Below are 17,901 nucleotides of genomic sequence, written 5' to 3' on the forward strand. Positions count from 1 at the left end.
ATCTTGGCTGAATAACTCCTGAGGAATTGTGACTGGTTTTGTGGTCTTTAAGTTTTCTCCATTTTAACCCATTTCTCCCATGTATTTTTGGCTTTCCTACTGGAAGTTCTCTGCAGTTCTCACTCTATTCCTTCTTCTGAGTTATCTGATGGTTTACTCTAACTTTCAAATTTTGATGACTTCAGTTTATAGCCCTAGTCCCAATAATTACATGGATAGAGTGGAGACACCTCAAAAGAAGTAACTCAGCATTTCTCCCCACCTGCTTGCTGCATTCTCTGTTATTATCCAAACCAGGAACATGGAACCACCCTCTACTCCTCCCTTTGCCTCACCCACCTCCCCAACCCATATCCAATCCATCACCAAGCCCTGATGATTCAATTCCTGATTACCTCTGGAATGCAGCTCCTCATCCTCCTTTCTGGCCACTCTGCCACCTCTAAGGACTTGAGCTGAGATGCAAGCCTTGATTGTCTTTTGCCTGCACCTTTGGAATAATCCTCTAACAAGTCTTCCTACCTTCAATATGGGCCCCTGCAATTGGGTCTGTGGAGAAGGAAATGGCAACCCACTCCAGTATTCTTGCCTGGAGAATTCCATGGATAGAGGAGTCTGAAGGCTATAATCGATGGGTTTGCAAAGAATTGGGCACAACTGAGCAACTATCACTCACACTCATTCAATCTGGTCTGAGTGATCCCTCTAAAACACCAATCTAACCATGTCACTCAATCATTAAATCCCTTTATTGTCTCTTCCTTATTTGTCACAGCTTCTCCCCCAAAAAATATGTTTAAAAAATGACACTTCCACAAGTAGATCATCCATTGGCAGATCAAATTTCTTAGGGTAAACTCATGAAATCCACCCTGAATATTCATTGGAAGGACTGATGCTGAACCTGAAGCTCCAATACTTTGGCCACCTGATGTGAAGAGACCAATTAGAAAAGACCCTGATGCTCAGAAAGATTGAGGACAGAAGGAGAAGGGGACGACAGAGGATGAGTCGGGTGGCTGGCATCACTGACTCAATGGACGTGTTTGAGCAAACTCCAGGAGATAGTGACGGTCTCAGGAAGCCTGGCGTGCTGCAGCTCATGGGGTCACAAAGAGTCTGAAACAATTTAGCAACTGAACAACAAAAATACTCAAGTACATGATAAACTGTGGTTCATGCTCAATTCTTACAAGTAGCATAATGTAACCCCTTTTCTTCCCTTAGTAGGTTGTAATAAGCCAGTAGATCCCAAAACCCCATCTGGGAACTTCTGACCCCACCATCTAGATCCTAGACTCTATTGAATGAGTACAAGGCCTTTCTTGATTAAATCTAACTCTTCACCTTCCTTTATTGTCAGTAATCTTATGATCCTTCAGATGTTCAATTATTTCATGCAATTTCACTCTTTCTTGTCTTTGTCTTTGCTTGTACTCCTTCTACCCGGAGTGTCCTCTACCTTAAATGTCATTGTCTTGACCTTCCTTGTCTGCCTGAAAAATTCCTATTTATCCTCTAAAACCCTGCCAGGCATCACTTGTTATCACTCTCACTTCTGTACGTACCATTTCCATACCTTGTGTGTGTTTCCATCATTGCGTGGGTTGTATGCATCATAATGACACGTTGGCATACTTCTTGTCACCCAAGCCTTTGAGGGCAAGAACCACATCTCACTCATCAGAGTATTTCCAATGTTTGACTTGTCCCTGACATACAGTATGTGTGCAGGAACTATTTGTTGAACTGATCAGAATCTAGATTTTTTCCTTTGCTGTCCTTCTAGTATTAATGCATTTGAGTGTTTGATCATACTCATTTTAGTTCTTTCAGTTCAGTTCAGTTCAGTTCATTTGTTCAGTCATGTTCAACTCTTTGCAATCCCATGGACTGCAGCATGCCTTTCTTCCCTGTCCGTCACCAACTCCTGGAGCTTGCTCAAACTCAGGTCCATCAAGTCGGTGATGCCATCAAACCATCTCATCTAGTTCTTTATTATATACTAACAGAGAGATTTCATATAGTCCTGTGACCTTACAAGTTTTGATAAGTTTCACTATAAATTGTAGTGGTTTCTGTTTCATGTCTGACCTTACCAAGAAAACCTAGGTACAAAAGAAACAAACAAGGGTATTTCCAATATTGACATATGACTAAAGAAACTTGTAACTTAGAAAGAGATTAGGCAGTGTGTGCCAGAGTGCCAGAATACATCACTATTCATTCAACAGTGTTCCCAGAACTGTATCTGGTAATTTCAGAGGTCTGTTCTCCCATGGAGGAGAGGAAGCCAGCTCCCTCAAGGCCTTCCAACTCCCATTGTTCTAAATCCACAAGTACCAAGCCACCCCTTGTGATTAATTTAGTTTCCCAGGCATCTTGATAACAGGGTGGGGTGGCTCTGGTATTTCAGCCACTGAAAATACAGGTTTCCCACAAGCTAATACACAGATATCCTGGTTCATGTTTTCCATCTCTTATATGTTTGGCCTATAAATACTAGGCCTCAGAACTAGATTCAACTTGGGTTCACTAACAAAACCAATGTTTTGTCCCTACAAGCTATCACTGTGTCACAGTGACCTTGTCAAGATACTTCTCCCCTTGGTGGCCCTGACAACCAACCATGTTCTTCTACTCATTCGTCACTCCCTTTTAATTTCATTTAAATACTGTTTGACAAGCTCACAGTTCACAAAGCATTTCTACATTGTATATCTTATCCTCTTGATGTCTAGAGGCAAATGTTCTCACCCCCACTTCATCTACAAGACTCCTGAGGCTTGTAGAATGATCAAGTGACTTGTCCAAGGATCCACCTGTCCAGTAAGCTGTGGATTATCTTCCTTTGTCTGCCCCATAAATACCACAGTGGATTAAACCCAGGTTCTCTGAATCAAAGTTCTTTGTTCTTTCTATCCATCATAAAGCCTTCCTGACTCTCACATCAGTCAGACAGGAAGCAGCTCTGATGGAGAGGTGACCAGGAAGAAGGGATAGAGTTCACTGATAGACACTTAAATGATACTCATGTTGATCTATGCCCTCTTTATTCCCTTCAGCCCTCGCTAACACTGGAGCCAGAAACATTTTTCCTAATAGGAACCTAAGAAAGTTGATCCTCAGAAAACTGACAGACTTTTTCATGGTTTCTTTTTTTTTCAGCTTTTGCTAGGAAGCTGATATTCCTTAGAACAAACATCTACTGAGTTATGTGGAGGCCAATAAGCAAGGTTACAACAACCAGATAATCACCATCATCACCATCACCACCATTATCGTTAAAACTCACTGAGGGCTTATTATATGCTAAGCCACGTTCATTCATCATCTCATTCGGTTCTCACAGTAATTTTCATGAGGAAGGCATTATTATCTCCATTTTAGAGATAATAAAACTGAGGTGTAGCGAGGTCTATAAGTTACACATTATCACAGATTTCATTAATGGTGGTGGTTCAAACCCAAGAATATCTGATTCCAAACATTCATGCTTCTGGCCACTATGCTATCCCATTGTATTACTTTATAGCAGTGTGGGCTATATATCCACAAATGAACTTCTTACATTAAGCAGAACTTTGAATGGTGGCCTGAAAGAGAGGTGAAATGAATGTCTAGTTCTCCATTACCACTCTTGGTTCTTGAACTCCCTATACCTAAGCCTGTATTCTGACTATAGTGGCTGTGGACCCCATGTTACTCACACTTCTCTCATTGTAGCCAAGTGGGACCCTAGCGGGGGGGCCTTCCCATGACAGAACCCTCCCTTAGGTCCTCAGCCTGCCTCTTGTTTGCAGAAAAACTTTAGCCTCCTCCTAGGCTAGCCTCGTAGCCCTTCCCCAGGTTCTAAAGATCAGTTTAGTTAGAGAAGTGAGAAAATGCAGAAACAAAGAAAACAGTCCAGCAAGAGAAAATAAGGCTAGCTCTTGTTTGCAGAAAAACTTTAGCCTCCTCCTAGGCTAGCCTCATAGCCCTTCCCCAGGTTCTAAAGATCAGTTTAGTTAGAGACGTGAGAAAATGCAGAAACAAAGAAAACAGTCCAGCAAGAGAAAATAAGGCTAGTTCATCCATTAAACAAAGTCAAGGACCTTTAGTTCCTCCTCAAGGATTGTAGATAATACTCTCTGAGTCATATGCTTTGAACTGTTCTACAAATACTGAAATCCCCAAGTGGAAGTTTGACTGTGTGCTGACCACAAGCATGGAGATCACACATCAGTTGGAACCAAAAGGTTAATGATGTTGTCTCCCAATTACGTCACCACCAACCAATCAGAAGAATGTCCACAAGCTGATCACATGCCCTGCAACCCTCTCCCTCAACCTGTCTTTAAGAACCTTTCCCTGAGAACTCAAACCAGGGCTCTGTGACAACCTAGAGGGGTGGGAAAAGGTAGGAGGGAGGTTTAAGAGGGAGGGGACATATGTATACCTATGGTTGATACATGTTGATGTATGGCAGAAACCAAAACAACATTGTAAAGCAATTATCCTTCAATTAAAAATAAATTAATTTAAGAAACTCCAAAACATTCCCAATTTTGCTGTTGGGGGAGATACTGCTTTGGGAAAGATCTCTGATATTCTCCTTACTTGCTGCAAGTAATAAATCCTTCCTTTTCCTGAAAAAAAAAAAAAAAAAAAAAAAAAGACCTTTCCCAGAAAGCCATCAGAGAGTCTGGACCTTTTGAGCATTAGTTCCCCAGACTCCTTGTTTGGTACCTTCCATAAACACGGTACTTTCCTTCATCATAACCTGGTGTCAGTACATGGGCTTTACTGCACAAGGGCAAGTGGACCCAAGTTTTCTTTGATAACATCATCACTGGCTATTCCACATAAACAATTGCTTTTCCAATAATACTTTCCCCCCTTTCCAATGCCAGACTTCTCTTTCCCAACCTTCTTGGTTCACTGCCCTTTTCAAAAAAGCCCTCTCAGATGAATAAAATCTGCTACCCTAGTCTCTCTATTTCTCATGACACCTTCACCCTCTGGGCAAGAATTTATTCTAGTTAAATGTTGAATGTTTAAAGTTCAATGTTGTCTGACCAGCGTCCCCACCTTGCTCATGCTCATGTGCCCCAAGCCCCTGACACACACAGGCCATAGGGCTCCAGGGTCTTCTTCTCCCCACAGAACACCCATCCAGGATGGACAGTGCTGTGAACAAAGGAGATGGAGACACAGAGAGAATTTCAAATGCAGTTTATTGCAGCAACACAGGAAACAGGGAGTTTAAGACCTCTCCACAAAAGACAACTGGCTTACACCTTATGTACAAAACCAAAGCAGCACAGAGCTTGCTGTGCGAGTTAGGATACTAAAGCTGTCCCAAGCTTGTGCTCTGTCCATGGCAAAGAAGCCGTGGGTCTGACCAGCTCTCCTCTGGCTGACTTAAGGAGGTGCTTGAAATGTAATGTGTGTAGCAGTGATTGTTGAAGTGTTTCTTGGGCAGAGTACAGAGCAGGGTCCTAGCTGAGGGACTGAGATTGCCACTGATTTTAAAATTTTCTCTGGAAATCAGAGCAGAAAGGACAGAGCTAGGGAAAAGGACGAGCCAGTGTAACAATAGCTTTTTTTCCTCCAGTAAGGCACTCGGAAGCATATTTGGTAGTGATGGAGAGAGAAAGCTAATGGAGGAGAGAGGACCTCTTTATCTGGACCCTCTGGAATAGCTGGTGGAAACAAACTTCACACTGGAACTGCCACTGGAGGTCTTGGTGCTGGATGCCCGACCTCCAGAGGAGACGAAGCTGCCTCCAGAGCTGCCACCGCCTCCTCCAGAGCCACCTCTACGGCTCCCACTGCTGCCTCCTCCAGAACCGTAGCCGCCGCCTCCTCCGGAGCCGTAGCCGCCGCCTCCTCCAGAGCCGTAGCCGCCGCCACCTCCGGAACCGTAGCCGCCGCCACCGGAGCTAAAACCAACGCCTCCTCGGCCACCGCCGCCGCTGATGCTGGTGTGACTGGTGCTCACAGCTGCAAGAGAACACTTCGTTATCATCAACCCCAACTCCCTTTCCAACCCAGCGAGACCAGCAAGCCCTGCACCCGAGAAGAAGCCCTGAGAAATCAGCTTGTACTTACACACACTCACGTTCGGGACACACTCTCCAGACATCCTGAAGGAGAAAGAAAAGCACAATACTCATGATGCCAGCTTCACAGACTGCCTCCCCAGGCCCTCTCAGCCATCTTTAAAGAGCCTTCCTACCTGGGAGTCCCCCAGTCTGCTTCATCTGAAACCTAATCCCGTTCCCTCTGGCCTCCCGAACTCAGTCATTTTTCTCAGCATCAGTACTAACAGGGCAAAACCTCCATGTAAATTAGACAAGGTAAATATGCCCACCACATCCAAAGACATTGGCTTTAGGTCAGATGACATTTGAGCCAGCCCAGGTATGGCTCAGACAGTAAAGAGTCTGCCTGAAAAGTGGGAGATGCAGGTTCGATACCTGGGTCAGGAATATCCCCTGGAGAAGGAAATGGCAACCCACTTCAATACTCTTGCCTAGAAAATCCCATGGACCAAGGAGCCTGGTGGGCCCCAATCCATGGGGTTGCAAAGAGTTGGACATGACTGAGTGACCAACACAAACACACTCAGGTGAAGAGTAAATTGCTCTCTCTCAAAGAGTTCAGAGAGATGCAACAGCCTTCAAAAAAAAGAGCTTGGGACTCTGGCTCCCAAAGTGAAACCAAGCTCTTCCTCCTGTGCTGTCTGCTTTTCCTTTCCCCATACCCAGGACAAGTTGCAGTCACATGATTGCATCTTCAACAGCAACCAGTGTCCAAGGGAGGAAGCATATAGGAAGTGGCCAACTGCCCAGGGTCCCTTCCTCACCTGCTTTCCTCTCCTTCCAGGAGGGTCCTATAGGTGGCAATCTCCACATCCAGGGCCAGCTTGGTGTTCATCAGTTCCTGGTAGTCGCGCAGCAGGCGGGCCATGTCCTCCTTGGCCTTCTGCAGGGCATCCTCCAGCTCATTCAGCTTGTTCTGGGCATCCTTAATAGCGTTCTCACCACGTTGCTCAGCATCACTAATGGCCTGTTGCAGTGAAGAGATCTGGAAAAGGAGAATCCAGCATATTATACACTCTCTGAATACCTAATTCCATCCTGGCCTTTCTGTCTCAGATTGATCTCTCCACCCTTATAAGGCCAGTACTCTGGCTCCCAGAGAGTTACAGGACCTGCATTCACCTGTCTTGAGATAATACATCACTGTGTCAACTTCCTTAAATAAAGGTGATACAGCAGCCTCTCTGGGCCCTAAGTTGAGACTCTTTCACTGCTACAGACCTGATGTTCTTCCAGATGCCTACTCTCCTGGTTGCCTTTCCTCTCAGTCACCATTGTTTAAGTCTCACTTTGGGCCATTGGCTAGACCTCTCATGACCACTATATCTATTTCTTTACTAGGTCATTTTCATCAATTACCCCAAGGAGAACCTAGCATCATGGCCAAATTCTATAAACCATAGTCACCAAAGAACTAGGGATAACAATACAACCTTCATATGAATTGTAAGCCTCAAAATTAGGAACACATCCTCCAATAACCTGGACACCCCAACCCTTTCCATATAACTGAGTAGTTTAAGGAGGAAGAAAAGTACCTGCTTCTTGACACTGTCGATCTCAGATCTAAGTCTTTGGATAACCCGATTCAACTCAGAAATCTCCATCTTTGTATTTCTCAAGCTGTCTCCATGTTGCCCAGCAGTGATCTGGAGCTCTTCATACTAAATGTGATAGATCAAGTCATTCAGAGGTGGCAGAATGCACCACGACTCATGCACACAAATGTAAGAGAAAAATCATGATAGCAAGAAAAGACATTTTAGGAAAACTGGACAGGCATCAGCCCATTCACCTTGGTCTGGTACAGGGCCTCAGCCTCAGCTTTGCTCCTCTGGGCAATCTCTTCATATTGGGCTTTGACTTCATCAATGATGCTGTTCAGGTCCAGATTGCGGTTGTTGTCCATGGAAAGGATAACATTGGTATCGCTGATATGAGTCTGCATCTGAGAGAGCTCCTGCGAGGTATAACAGTTCAGTGACTTACCATGTTAAAACTAAAGGACAACTTGGGACAGGGAGAGGGTTTCAGGAGAAGAAAGCTATCTCTCTGTTCTTCTGAATAGAAGTGGGTTTAGGCTTAAAGGCTCTCCATTTCGGTAAACCTGGTTGAAACTAGAGAACTTACTGCTTGGTAGAGTGTTTTGTAGAAATCAATTTCCTGAAGCAAGCTGTCAAATTTGGCTTGAAGGTCCACCTTGGTGATGTAAGCAGCGTCCACATCCTGGAAGAACCACGAACATCATGAAGTCAGAGTCTTTTCAGGGTGAGTCCCTCTCACCTGCTAGGAGGGGATTTTCCAAGAGGTCTTCTTCACTTCTTTATCCCTAGACTGTCCCACCCCTTGGTATCACAAGTGATCTTGTCTGAGAACTGCCTCCTCACTCCAGGAAGTCCTGAGGGATCTGGAGAAGCAGAGTGTCTGGACAAGTCCAGATCTGTGATAATTTCAGGCAGGGGGAATCTCTACCTCGGCTGTTCCTCAGGCCCACTAACTGATTCTCCACATTATGACCTCTTTCTGCTTAGGTATTGGACATCCTCCACTCTTACTTATTTCAAATGTGATAGGCATCCTACAGAATTGTCTCACCTTCTTGATGCCCACAAACTCATTCTCTGCACTTGTCCGCTTGTTGATCTCATCCTCGTACCTGCAAGGAAATCAGAAGTGAGGAGGAGATTTGGGGAGGTGAGGCCCAACATTTAGCTTTCTAGACTAAAAATGGCATTGCCTGTCATTGTCCTTGCCTGTCATAACCAGCCTAAGACATCTTATCTTCTAAGCAATAAAACCACTGAACTATTACCAGCATCTGAGAAAACTAAGATTTCTGAAAATGCCAAATTGACTTCCCTCTAACCTATGAAAAAGTATTGTTACATGCTGTGCGTAGTCTTAGCTTGCTACCTTTTAGAAATATTTTAGAACAAAAGCCAAGAGTAGCCCAGCCAGTAATCCTTACTTTCTCCTATAATCTTCCACCAGATCTTGCATGCTCTTCAATTCTGAATCCAGCCGAGACTGGTCGCTCTTCAGTTGGTCCACAGTCCTTCTAAGACGGCCGATGTATGCCTCAAAGAGGGGCTCTAAGCTGTAGGTCCTGGTGGAGGTGTTTATCTGCTGCAGCAGTTCCCATTTTGTTTGAAGCACCTGGTTCTGCTGCTCCAGGAATCTCACCTAAGAACACAGGACCCCATTACCCACTGGTACAGAAATAAGTCCTATGGCCACTGAGTACCAAGGCCTACCACAGAGCCAGACCCAGCCACTTGGGAAAGAACTTCAATGCCTATTTTCCTGGCCATGGAAGAGGAAAAAAGTAGGAAGAAGATGATCAAGTTAGCATCATCTTCATAACAAAACCCAACTCACTGTGAACTCAGTTTCTATGAGATTGAAAATGGCAATTAAAAGTTTCCATTGGAACTTTGGAAGGGAGTAGTTATCCAAATAGCAAAGCACATATAAAATTACTGCAATTATATTTTGAAACAGATACTTGATACTTAAGAGATTTACCTTCCTTTTTTCTTTTTTTTTTTTTAGGTAGAGTACCATAAAAATTGTTTTGCTTTCCTTGAGCAAACATAGTTCAAAAGTATGTTGGGAAAATCCAAAAAGTGAATTCCAAATCTATTGTGTTGACATTATTGATGATCAAGTAAAAAATAATTTACATTCTTTTCTAGAGCAGATACTTGGAAATACAAGCACAAAAAGTTCTCCACCCTGGTCCAGTATCAATGGAAAATCCTCAGGGTGCAGTTCTCCTCTTCTGACAGCAAGAGATGCTTGACCTTGACTTACTGTACACTTTTGGCTACAATATCACCATGTGCTCTGTTTATACTCAAGTAAGTTCCTTTTTATGGTTAGGAAGGCCTTTCCAGAGTTCTGTTTGCATCCTAGAAGGTTGAATTAACCTCATTTCTATTATCTTTATTAAACATCTATGAGGCCAAATTCAGCTCAGGAGTTGAATTTTAAAAGAAAAAAAAAAAAAAGCACTTCATGGTGAGGTCAAATTGACCTTCCTTTATGTGGACCACAGACCTTTTTGCCCAGGAGAGAAGTTAGTCACCAGAATCATTGCAAACATACTTCTAATGTATCTCCTGAAGACAACTCCACAAACTATCCTTTTAACCATCCAACCACAGAAACCTGAGGCTCAAACTCAAACACGCCTGGGCAGGGCCAATCCCACATGGAACAGGAGCAGCTCTCCCGGTGGACTGAGTGGATAGACTCACCTTGTCGATGAAGGAGGCAAACTGGTTGTTGAGGGACTTGATCTGCTCCCTTTCTCGACTCTTTATTTTTTGGATCTCAGGATCAATTTCCACATTGAGGGGTTGCAGAAGGCTCTGGTTGATGGTGACTTCCTGTATGCCACCAGGGCAGACAGGAAAACCGCCCCCACCAAAACCACCTCCGCCAAAACCACCACCCCCAAAGCCACCCCCAATGCCACCAACTCCAAAACCGCCGCCCCCAAAGCCACCACCACCGAAACCGCCACCCCCAAAGCCACCACCGCCATAACCGCCACCATAACCACCACCGAAACTGCCACGTCCACCTCCTCTGGCCACACTAATGGAGATGCTTTTGCTGCCACCAAGGTTAACGAGACTCCGACTTCCAAAACCACCACCAGCACCACCGCCACACACTCCACCAGAAAATCTCCCACCACCTCCCCCACTGCGGCGCACAGAGCTGCTGGTGGACCTGCGCTGGTAGCTGACCACCCCTGCAGAGCCAGAGCTAAAGCCCCCTCCTCCACCGCCACAACGGTACCCGGACCTGGAGCTAAAGTGTCGACTCATGTTGACGTGGAGAGAGAAGGAGCCACGTCGAGAGAAAGGAAAGAAGCTAACACTCCTCTACCTGGAGCACAGAGACTTCCCCTTATATACAGGCAGCCAGCTGGGCTTGGCCCTAGAGTCAGCGAGATGCAGCGCCTTTCCAAGGTTTGGCTCGCCTGCAGCCATACAAGATATTTACGAGCCTCAACAGTATGATAAACGCTACACACCTAGCTCTCAGGATGGCTCTCAAAGTTGCTGCACATGCAAGATCACTCGTGTGGTAATCTTGTTATCAGGCAGAATCTCTCTTTTGAGAGTTTGCGACTTAGGAAAATGGGACCCCACGTCTGCCACCTGCTGCTTCCTGGTAGGATTTCATCACCTCCTGTCACAGAGATAGGGAAGTTCCTATTGCTGCCTTGCCCGTGGAAGCTGCTCAGCCCATTCTCCTGGAGCCTGGCAGGTGCAGCTCCCCACACTTGAGTCTCAGAAGGAGCTCTTCAGCCCATTTCTGAGATCTCCCCTCCAAACCTCAGAGCTCAGCAAGTGCTGTCTTTAATAAGTGAGAAATTAAAAGAAGCTCTTTTATTAAATGTAAACTTTATATGTGGGCTGCATTAATGTCAGAGAAGTAGGAACTATCGTGGAACAGAATGGGCGGGTGGGTTTGTGCTCTGAAAGGACCAGAAAGGAGATGCTTGTTCTTTTCTAGCTTTCTGGCTTTTCCTTCTCCTCAGAGGTTGACCAGAGCAGGAACAGATCAAGGGCAGAATCAGCAAGAGAAAACAGGTGCAAATGGATGGCATGCAAAGACCAGTCAAAAAACTATATGGCGGGAATTCCCTGGTGGTCCAGTGCTGAAAGCGCAGTTTTAATCCCTGATTGGAAACTAATATCCTACAAGCCACAAGGTATGGCCAAACACACACACACACACACACACAAAAGCATATGGAGAATGAGATAAACACACAGATGCTATTTCATACATTCTGTAAAACAAAGGAGTGGCAGTGAGACTTGACGAGTGGTTCAGGACTCACACTAGACTGTAAGAAAAGATGGATGTAGATTTGGAAGAGAGAACAATGATGGAAGTCAGGAAAGCTGGCCTGAGAGGATTAAATTGCTTCTGGACAACAGTAATGTCAATAGTAATAACATCAATAATAATAATGAGAGTAATTATAATGGCAAGCTAGAGTAAGAATAGCTAATTAATAATAATGTATCAATAACTGACCATGTACCAGGACTGGTCTACATGTTGTTGTTGTTTAGTTACGAAGTTGTGTCCAACTCTTTTGCACCCCCCGTGTAACCCACCAGGCTCCTCTGTCCATGAGATTTCCCAGGCAAGAAGACTAGAGTAGGTTGCCATTTCCTCTCCAGGGGCTTTTCCCGACCCAGGGATCAAACCCACATCTCCTGCATTGGCAGGTGGATTCTTTACCACTGAGTCACTAGGGAAGAGCTTTATATATATCAACTTTCAAGAAATGCTTTGAGATAGATGCTACTATGCTACTCATTTTTAAAATGAGTAAACTGAGACACAGAGGTTGGACAGCCTTCCAGGTTTACATAGATGGCAGACAGCATGGCTGGGATTGAACAGGGGATGCCAAGCTGCAGTGCACAAGATCCTAACCCACATGTTATATGACAGCACAGAAGCTGAATTCGGGGTGTGCTGCCCACTGTGTGTAAAATCAGATAGTCTGGGAAGCCATTCCCTTGCAGAGAGCTCCAAGGGCAGAAGGCCTATTTTAACCCTTTGAGTCCATGGCTCCGGACACGTGCACGTGCTTAGAAAATGTTTCTCCAGTTTACTCTGAAAAGGGGAGACTCAGAATTCAGTAGGGATTTTGCTGCCAGTTCACTTCTGTTGCTCAATCGTGTCTGACTCTTTGCGACCCCATGGACTGCAGCATGCCAGACTTCCCTGTCCATCACCAACTCTCGGAGCTTGCTCAAACTCATGTCCATCGAGTCAGTGATCTGGATTTTGCTGCCATTCAGATGCAAAAGGACCCAGCATGCATTGCAGTGGGTCAGGAAACAATCCCCAGGGGCCTTCCTGGAAAGCAGCCCTTGGTTAGTCTTAACGGGCAGTAGTGGCACTGGAATCTGGGAAGACCTGGACCCTACACAGACTTTCATTCTGACACTTCTTAGAAGCCAGGCATGCTGCTCACCCTGGCATGTAAATACAGAATTGAAGACTCTGTGAGCAGTGGATTCTGACTTCAGCTGGCTTTAAGCTACCCTGAGTGGTATTGATCAGTCATAGACTTAAGTGTGAGGGCTCCACTGGGGAATACAAACTATGCAGGAGGGAGGTTCTCAGTGAAGACCATCTGGTCCCATCACCCTATGGTTATGAACCAGGACTCCCTCTCCAGCCTGCTCCTCACCACTGTGCCTTTTCCATCCTCTTTTTCCACAGTTTCTGCCCTACACTCTCCTCCAGAAAGTGCCCCTCACCTCCCCAGTGCTCCCCTTCCCCTAATCTCCATGGCACTGTTGTCTCAGACTCTGTCCCTAAGCTACCATTCTTGAGCTGCTACACCAACCATCTCTTAAGGGAATGAGTTATCCAGATCTTGTCCCTCACTGGGAACGATGGGACTTGGGATGGTCTTGGCAGGGTGATACCTGTTGCCTAATCATCTTTTAACAGGCAATCAAAATCCTTTTAGTTCAGCACACTCCCTCATGAGACATATCACTGCATAATTGGTTCCTTCTAGCAGTTTGGAGGGGTGTGCATATGTGTATGTGTGTGTGAGTGTGTGTGTGTTCATTCTTACCTCTGCCAGCCCACAGCTGATGTTTGCAGTGATCCATGCTTCCAACCTCAAACTAAGAAACTGACATAGAGAAGAATCAAAGAGGTGGATAGGCAAAGAGTCCATAGACAATTCACAGAAGCGCAAAACTTACACTAGCTGCTGCTAGAAGCAACAAGAAGGCATAAAACAACCATCAGCTTATATCTGCACCCTACACCTCACCAAGAACAGACTCAGAAGACACGATTCCCACAAGAGTCCTGAGAACTAGGCAGTCATGCTGTGTTCAAGCCATTTTATGAAACACAAAACTGAGACTCAAGAGAGATTCAGCACCTTAAATACTCCAGCTCGGAAAAGACACATCTGGGACTAGAAGCTGAGTTTTCTGGTTCTGATTCAAGTGTTCTTCCTCTGAAACTGGAGAAGAGCTCAAGGATGGGCTGGGGGAATTGGTTCCTGTAAATGAGTGGGAAGAGAATCACTCCAAGATGCCACCATCTAACCTGCCTATCAAAAAAGTGAGAAGGCAGACCCAGAGATGTCAAAACATTTTCCCAAGTCATACAGTCATTCCTGGGAATCCTCCAATTTCTGAATCAAACTTCCATTCTCTTTTCACTGCTTACTTTTGAGGTCTCCTCAAACGACTGGAAACTGAAATGCTGCCTGCTAATCAAGTTCGTGTCCTGCCGAGTCCCCAGGATGGTGATCAGCGTGTGGTGATATTAAAAAGCAAAGATGGGAGAAAGATGATAACCACAAGCGCTTATTTCTGGCTTATTTGCATTCCCTGCATTTATAAAAGTAAAGGAAAGATGCAACCAGAAAGAAACACTAACCCTGACAGGTACCAGTCATGTGGTAGGAGCTACAATTCATTTAAAAATCACAACAAGTCCATGTGGCAGGAGTTATTAGCCCCATTTTAAAGAAGGGAAATTATAGAAATCTGTTGTATAGCACAGGGAGCTCAGCTTGGTGCTCTGTGATGACCTAGACGGGTGGGATCGGGTAGGAAGACAACAGCAGACTCACTTTGCTGTACAATAGAAATTAACATAATGTAAAATTATTATCTTCCAATTTTTAAAAAAAAGACATTTTATGTTCATAAATATGTGCCCAGGTGGTAACTGACAAGGCCAGCTCATTAGACTCAAGTACATGCCTGCCTTCATCCTCCCCATGGGTCTCACCTTGCCATTGGCCTGCCTCCGCCACCTGCATCACTTTCAGCTTTATCACCCTCTTACTAGGGCTCACACGTTGACCTTGCCATTCACTTGTTTTGCCCAGGCCAAATTTTCTTCTTCCCTTTTTCTCTGTAACACTCCATCTTCCAAGCCTACTTCTACTCTTCTCTGAAAGACCTTCAAGTTGCCTTGGCAACTGTCTTCAAACTCCTGCCCATAGTCAAGATCTCAATTCTTCAGCATCTGGGCCTGAATATCTGTTTTTGGCCTAGCAGGCCTTGAAGACAGATGCCTATATTTCATCTGTTCCACTGAGCAGTGGACAGGCCCACTCCTCCAGGGAGTGTTCCTTGATTAACATCACTCAGCTGCTCCACTGGTTTCTTTTCCTAAGCTCAGTTGCTGCCAGATTCAAATGCATATTGATGTATCAGTTGGCTCATTTTCACTTGTGTGCATATGTGTTTGCTGTCTCCCAGTTGCTTTGTAAGCCTTCTGAAAGCAAGACTAAGTCCTCTGTGTCTTTGGGTACCTTCTCAGCCCCATTCTTTCCCCAGCTTCCCGCAGGATTTCCTGTCCCTGAGGGGTACTCCCAACAGTGCCAGACAGAGTGCCAGAGCGCCTCCAATCCCCAGGATCTTCACACACTCCCCAGAACTGATCAACGAGGTGAGGCTGTCACAGGCAGGCTGAGGGGAGAGGGAGGGGCAGTGTGGTGTTATTTTGAGAGCTTTTCGAGGGATGGGACAGAGAAAAGCATCAAAGAGAGACATGTAATGACAAGCCACCCAGCCCTGTGGGACTCCACCAGGGACGTGGGAGAAGAAAATTTCAGGGCAGTGGGGAAAGCTAAAGCCTGGAAGGCCTAAAGGAAAATCACAGACAATGGGGAGGCGGGGTGAGATGTTGAAAGCTGGCAGTCAGCAGAGCAAGGGCCAAGGCTCCTTACAGGCGAGACAGGTGAAGAGCTAGGGGCAGCCTGTTCCAAGACCGACAGCAAAGGAGGCCCCCAGAAGTCACCCACTGGCAATGCTGGAGCAGAGCAGAGGTCAGAAAAGAGGAAGTTCAAGATGAACATATGGAAGAAGAGAGGTAGAGATTGTCTTACTTTGAGGCACAGTCTACCTCCTGACTGCACATTTCTAGCTATGTGACCCTAGGCAGTTCACTTACCCTCTCTGATCTTGCTTTCCTCATCTATAAAATAGAGACTATATCTAACTTACAGGGAAACTGAAGTGTAGTAGATGATAGAGAGAGGGAGCAGGAATTATCTCTCTCGCCTTCGCATTTGGAAGGACCTAGAAGACATAATAATCAGGAAAAGCTTTGGAACAAGCCCCATGTTTCACTGAAAACAGTGAAAAGACCTGGAAAGGAAGTTCAAGTTTTTGAAATGAGGGCATCTTGTGGGAGGAAACCTAAGGGAATTATGGGGTCCATAAATCTGTAATAGGAAGCTAGGGGCCCATCACTACAGAAAGGAACACTGAGCTCACCTGAGCTGAAGGGAGTGAGACCAGGCTGGTAATAACCTTCCCTGTGGGATGCTTGCTTTGTTGGGCAGGAACGATCCCTGGGGCCGGGCACACTGAGACAGGTGTGGAAGCTGGGCCACATCACCAGAACACCCCTAAAAGCCCTTCAGGCATAGCACTGGGATGTTCAGAACAGATCCTCCAAGCTGAAGAAGCTCCCAGCATCCCAAGTTCCCAACTCAGCCTTGCAACGTAGCATTGATCAATCTGAAGACATACAATTTCTAGGACTGATCAGAGAGCAGATAAAAACCAGGGCGGTGGTTCTAACAAAAGAATGGGAGTTACACTGAGCTTGAAGAGGAACCACAGAACCCTTGGCTTATAATTAGAAGACACCTCCTGGGCCAAAGGGCCGGTCACTGAGGATGAGGCGACATTCTTGAGAGACTTCCTTAGACCAAAGACTTTCCCAGCCCAGAAACGTACACCTTGTCAGACGGAGTGAGAATTTTATTGAGCCGTGGTTGCTCCTCCTCTTCACCTTGTCTCAAGATCGAAATCTATGTAGATGAGAAGCTGGTGGAATTACATTTAGATTTCCAGAACTCCCCACCCTGCCCCAGCCTCTCAGAGGGAGGGTCAGCTGGCACACTTTCCCTGGGAGTCTTGCTGCCCTGGGTGCCGTGCTCCCACCTGTCCGCCCCTCTGCTGGTAGATGGATGGGTCTGCTCGGCGCTCCCTAAGAAACTGCCTTGCAGGAATGGCATGGACCAGAAGCAGGGATGGCGCACGTTATGGCCCGTGGAAGGAACCGCATGTGATCTCCACAGCACTTTCCCAATGCCAGTGAGGGTCATCTGAGAGAATGCATGTGAAAGCATTTTGTACATAGTAAAGGGCTGTGGACCCATTCATGTTTTTCACCAGGATGAGCTAAAGATGAGAGGCATTTGCTCCTGATGGGATCTCTCCTTATCTCTAACAGAAATACTGTTTGTACCAGGAAACCTCCTCTGGTCTCTTTTAGTGCCCAGCCCCATTGCCCAGCCCCAGAATATCACGTGAAACTTCTCCTTAGAGTTCAAGATCCTTCCTTCTCCTTGGCCTTCACATCTCACTGCTTTGTGGAATCTCTGTTCCAAGAATACTTGGATTCAAGCACATAGTTCCCTCCATCTGCCCCCCAGTCTTCCATGATGGGGATGGTCAGGGCTTCTGAAAAGAAAAGGCAGGGCCGTGCTTTCTGTGTCAATCCCAACTCCTGCCCAGAAGGAGAAGTATGGGAAAGATGGCCTCTGGTTGGCCTTGCCCTTGTATTTTTTTCAGCCCCAATTTGGATTCCCTAAGAATATCATACACATCCTACACACATGCATGATCCCAGGGATAATCAAATCCACACCCTGAAATAGGTCTGGTGATGCCAGAAAAGAGACCTTGTTAGAGAGCTCTTGGCCTCTCCATGACTTGATCCTTCCTTGGCATCTGACCTCAAGTTTCCCAACTATAAAATAGAGAGTAGA

General features: G+C 45.7%; 1 protein-coding gene across 1 annotated transcript; it reads right to left on the reverse strand.

Moving 5' to 3' along the window:
* Window positions 1-5,199: 5,199 nt before the first annotated feature.
* Window positions 5,200-10,996, reverse strand: KRT1 (keratin 1). The gene is made up of 9 exons (XM_006046597.4): window positions 10,346-10,996; window positions 9,055-9,269; window positions 8,682-8,742; window positions 8,217-8,312; window positions 7,882-8,046; window positions 7,625-7,750; window positions 6,851-7,071; window positions 6,094-6,128; window positions 5,200-5,985 (listed from the first exon to the last, which is right to left on the reverse strand). Exons 1-9 carry the CDS (start codon window positions 10,922-10,924, stop codon window positions 5,663-5,665), a joined length of 1,821 nt encoding a protein of 606 aa, XP_006046659.3. The 5' UTR covers window positions 10,925-10,996; the 3' UTR covers window positions 5,200-5,662.
* Between the last annotated feature and the right edge of the window lie 6,905 nt (window positions 10,997-17,901).

Source organism: Bubalus bubalis, chromosome 4 (assembly GCF_019923935.1).
Source record: "Bubalus bubalis isolate 160015118507 breed Murrah chromosome 4, NDDB_SH_1, whole genome shotgun sequence".
Taxonomy (NCBI): domain Eukaryota; kingdom Metazoa; phylum Chordata; class Mammalia; order Artiodactyla; family Bovidae; genus Bubalus; species Bubalus bubalis.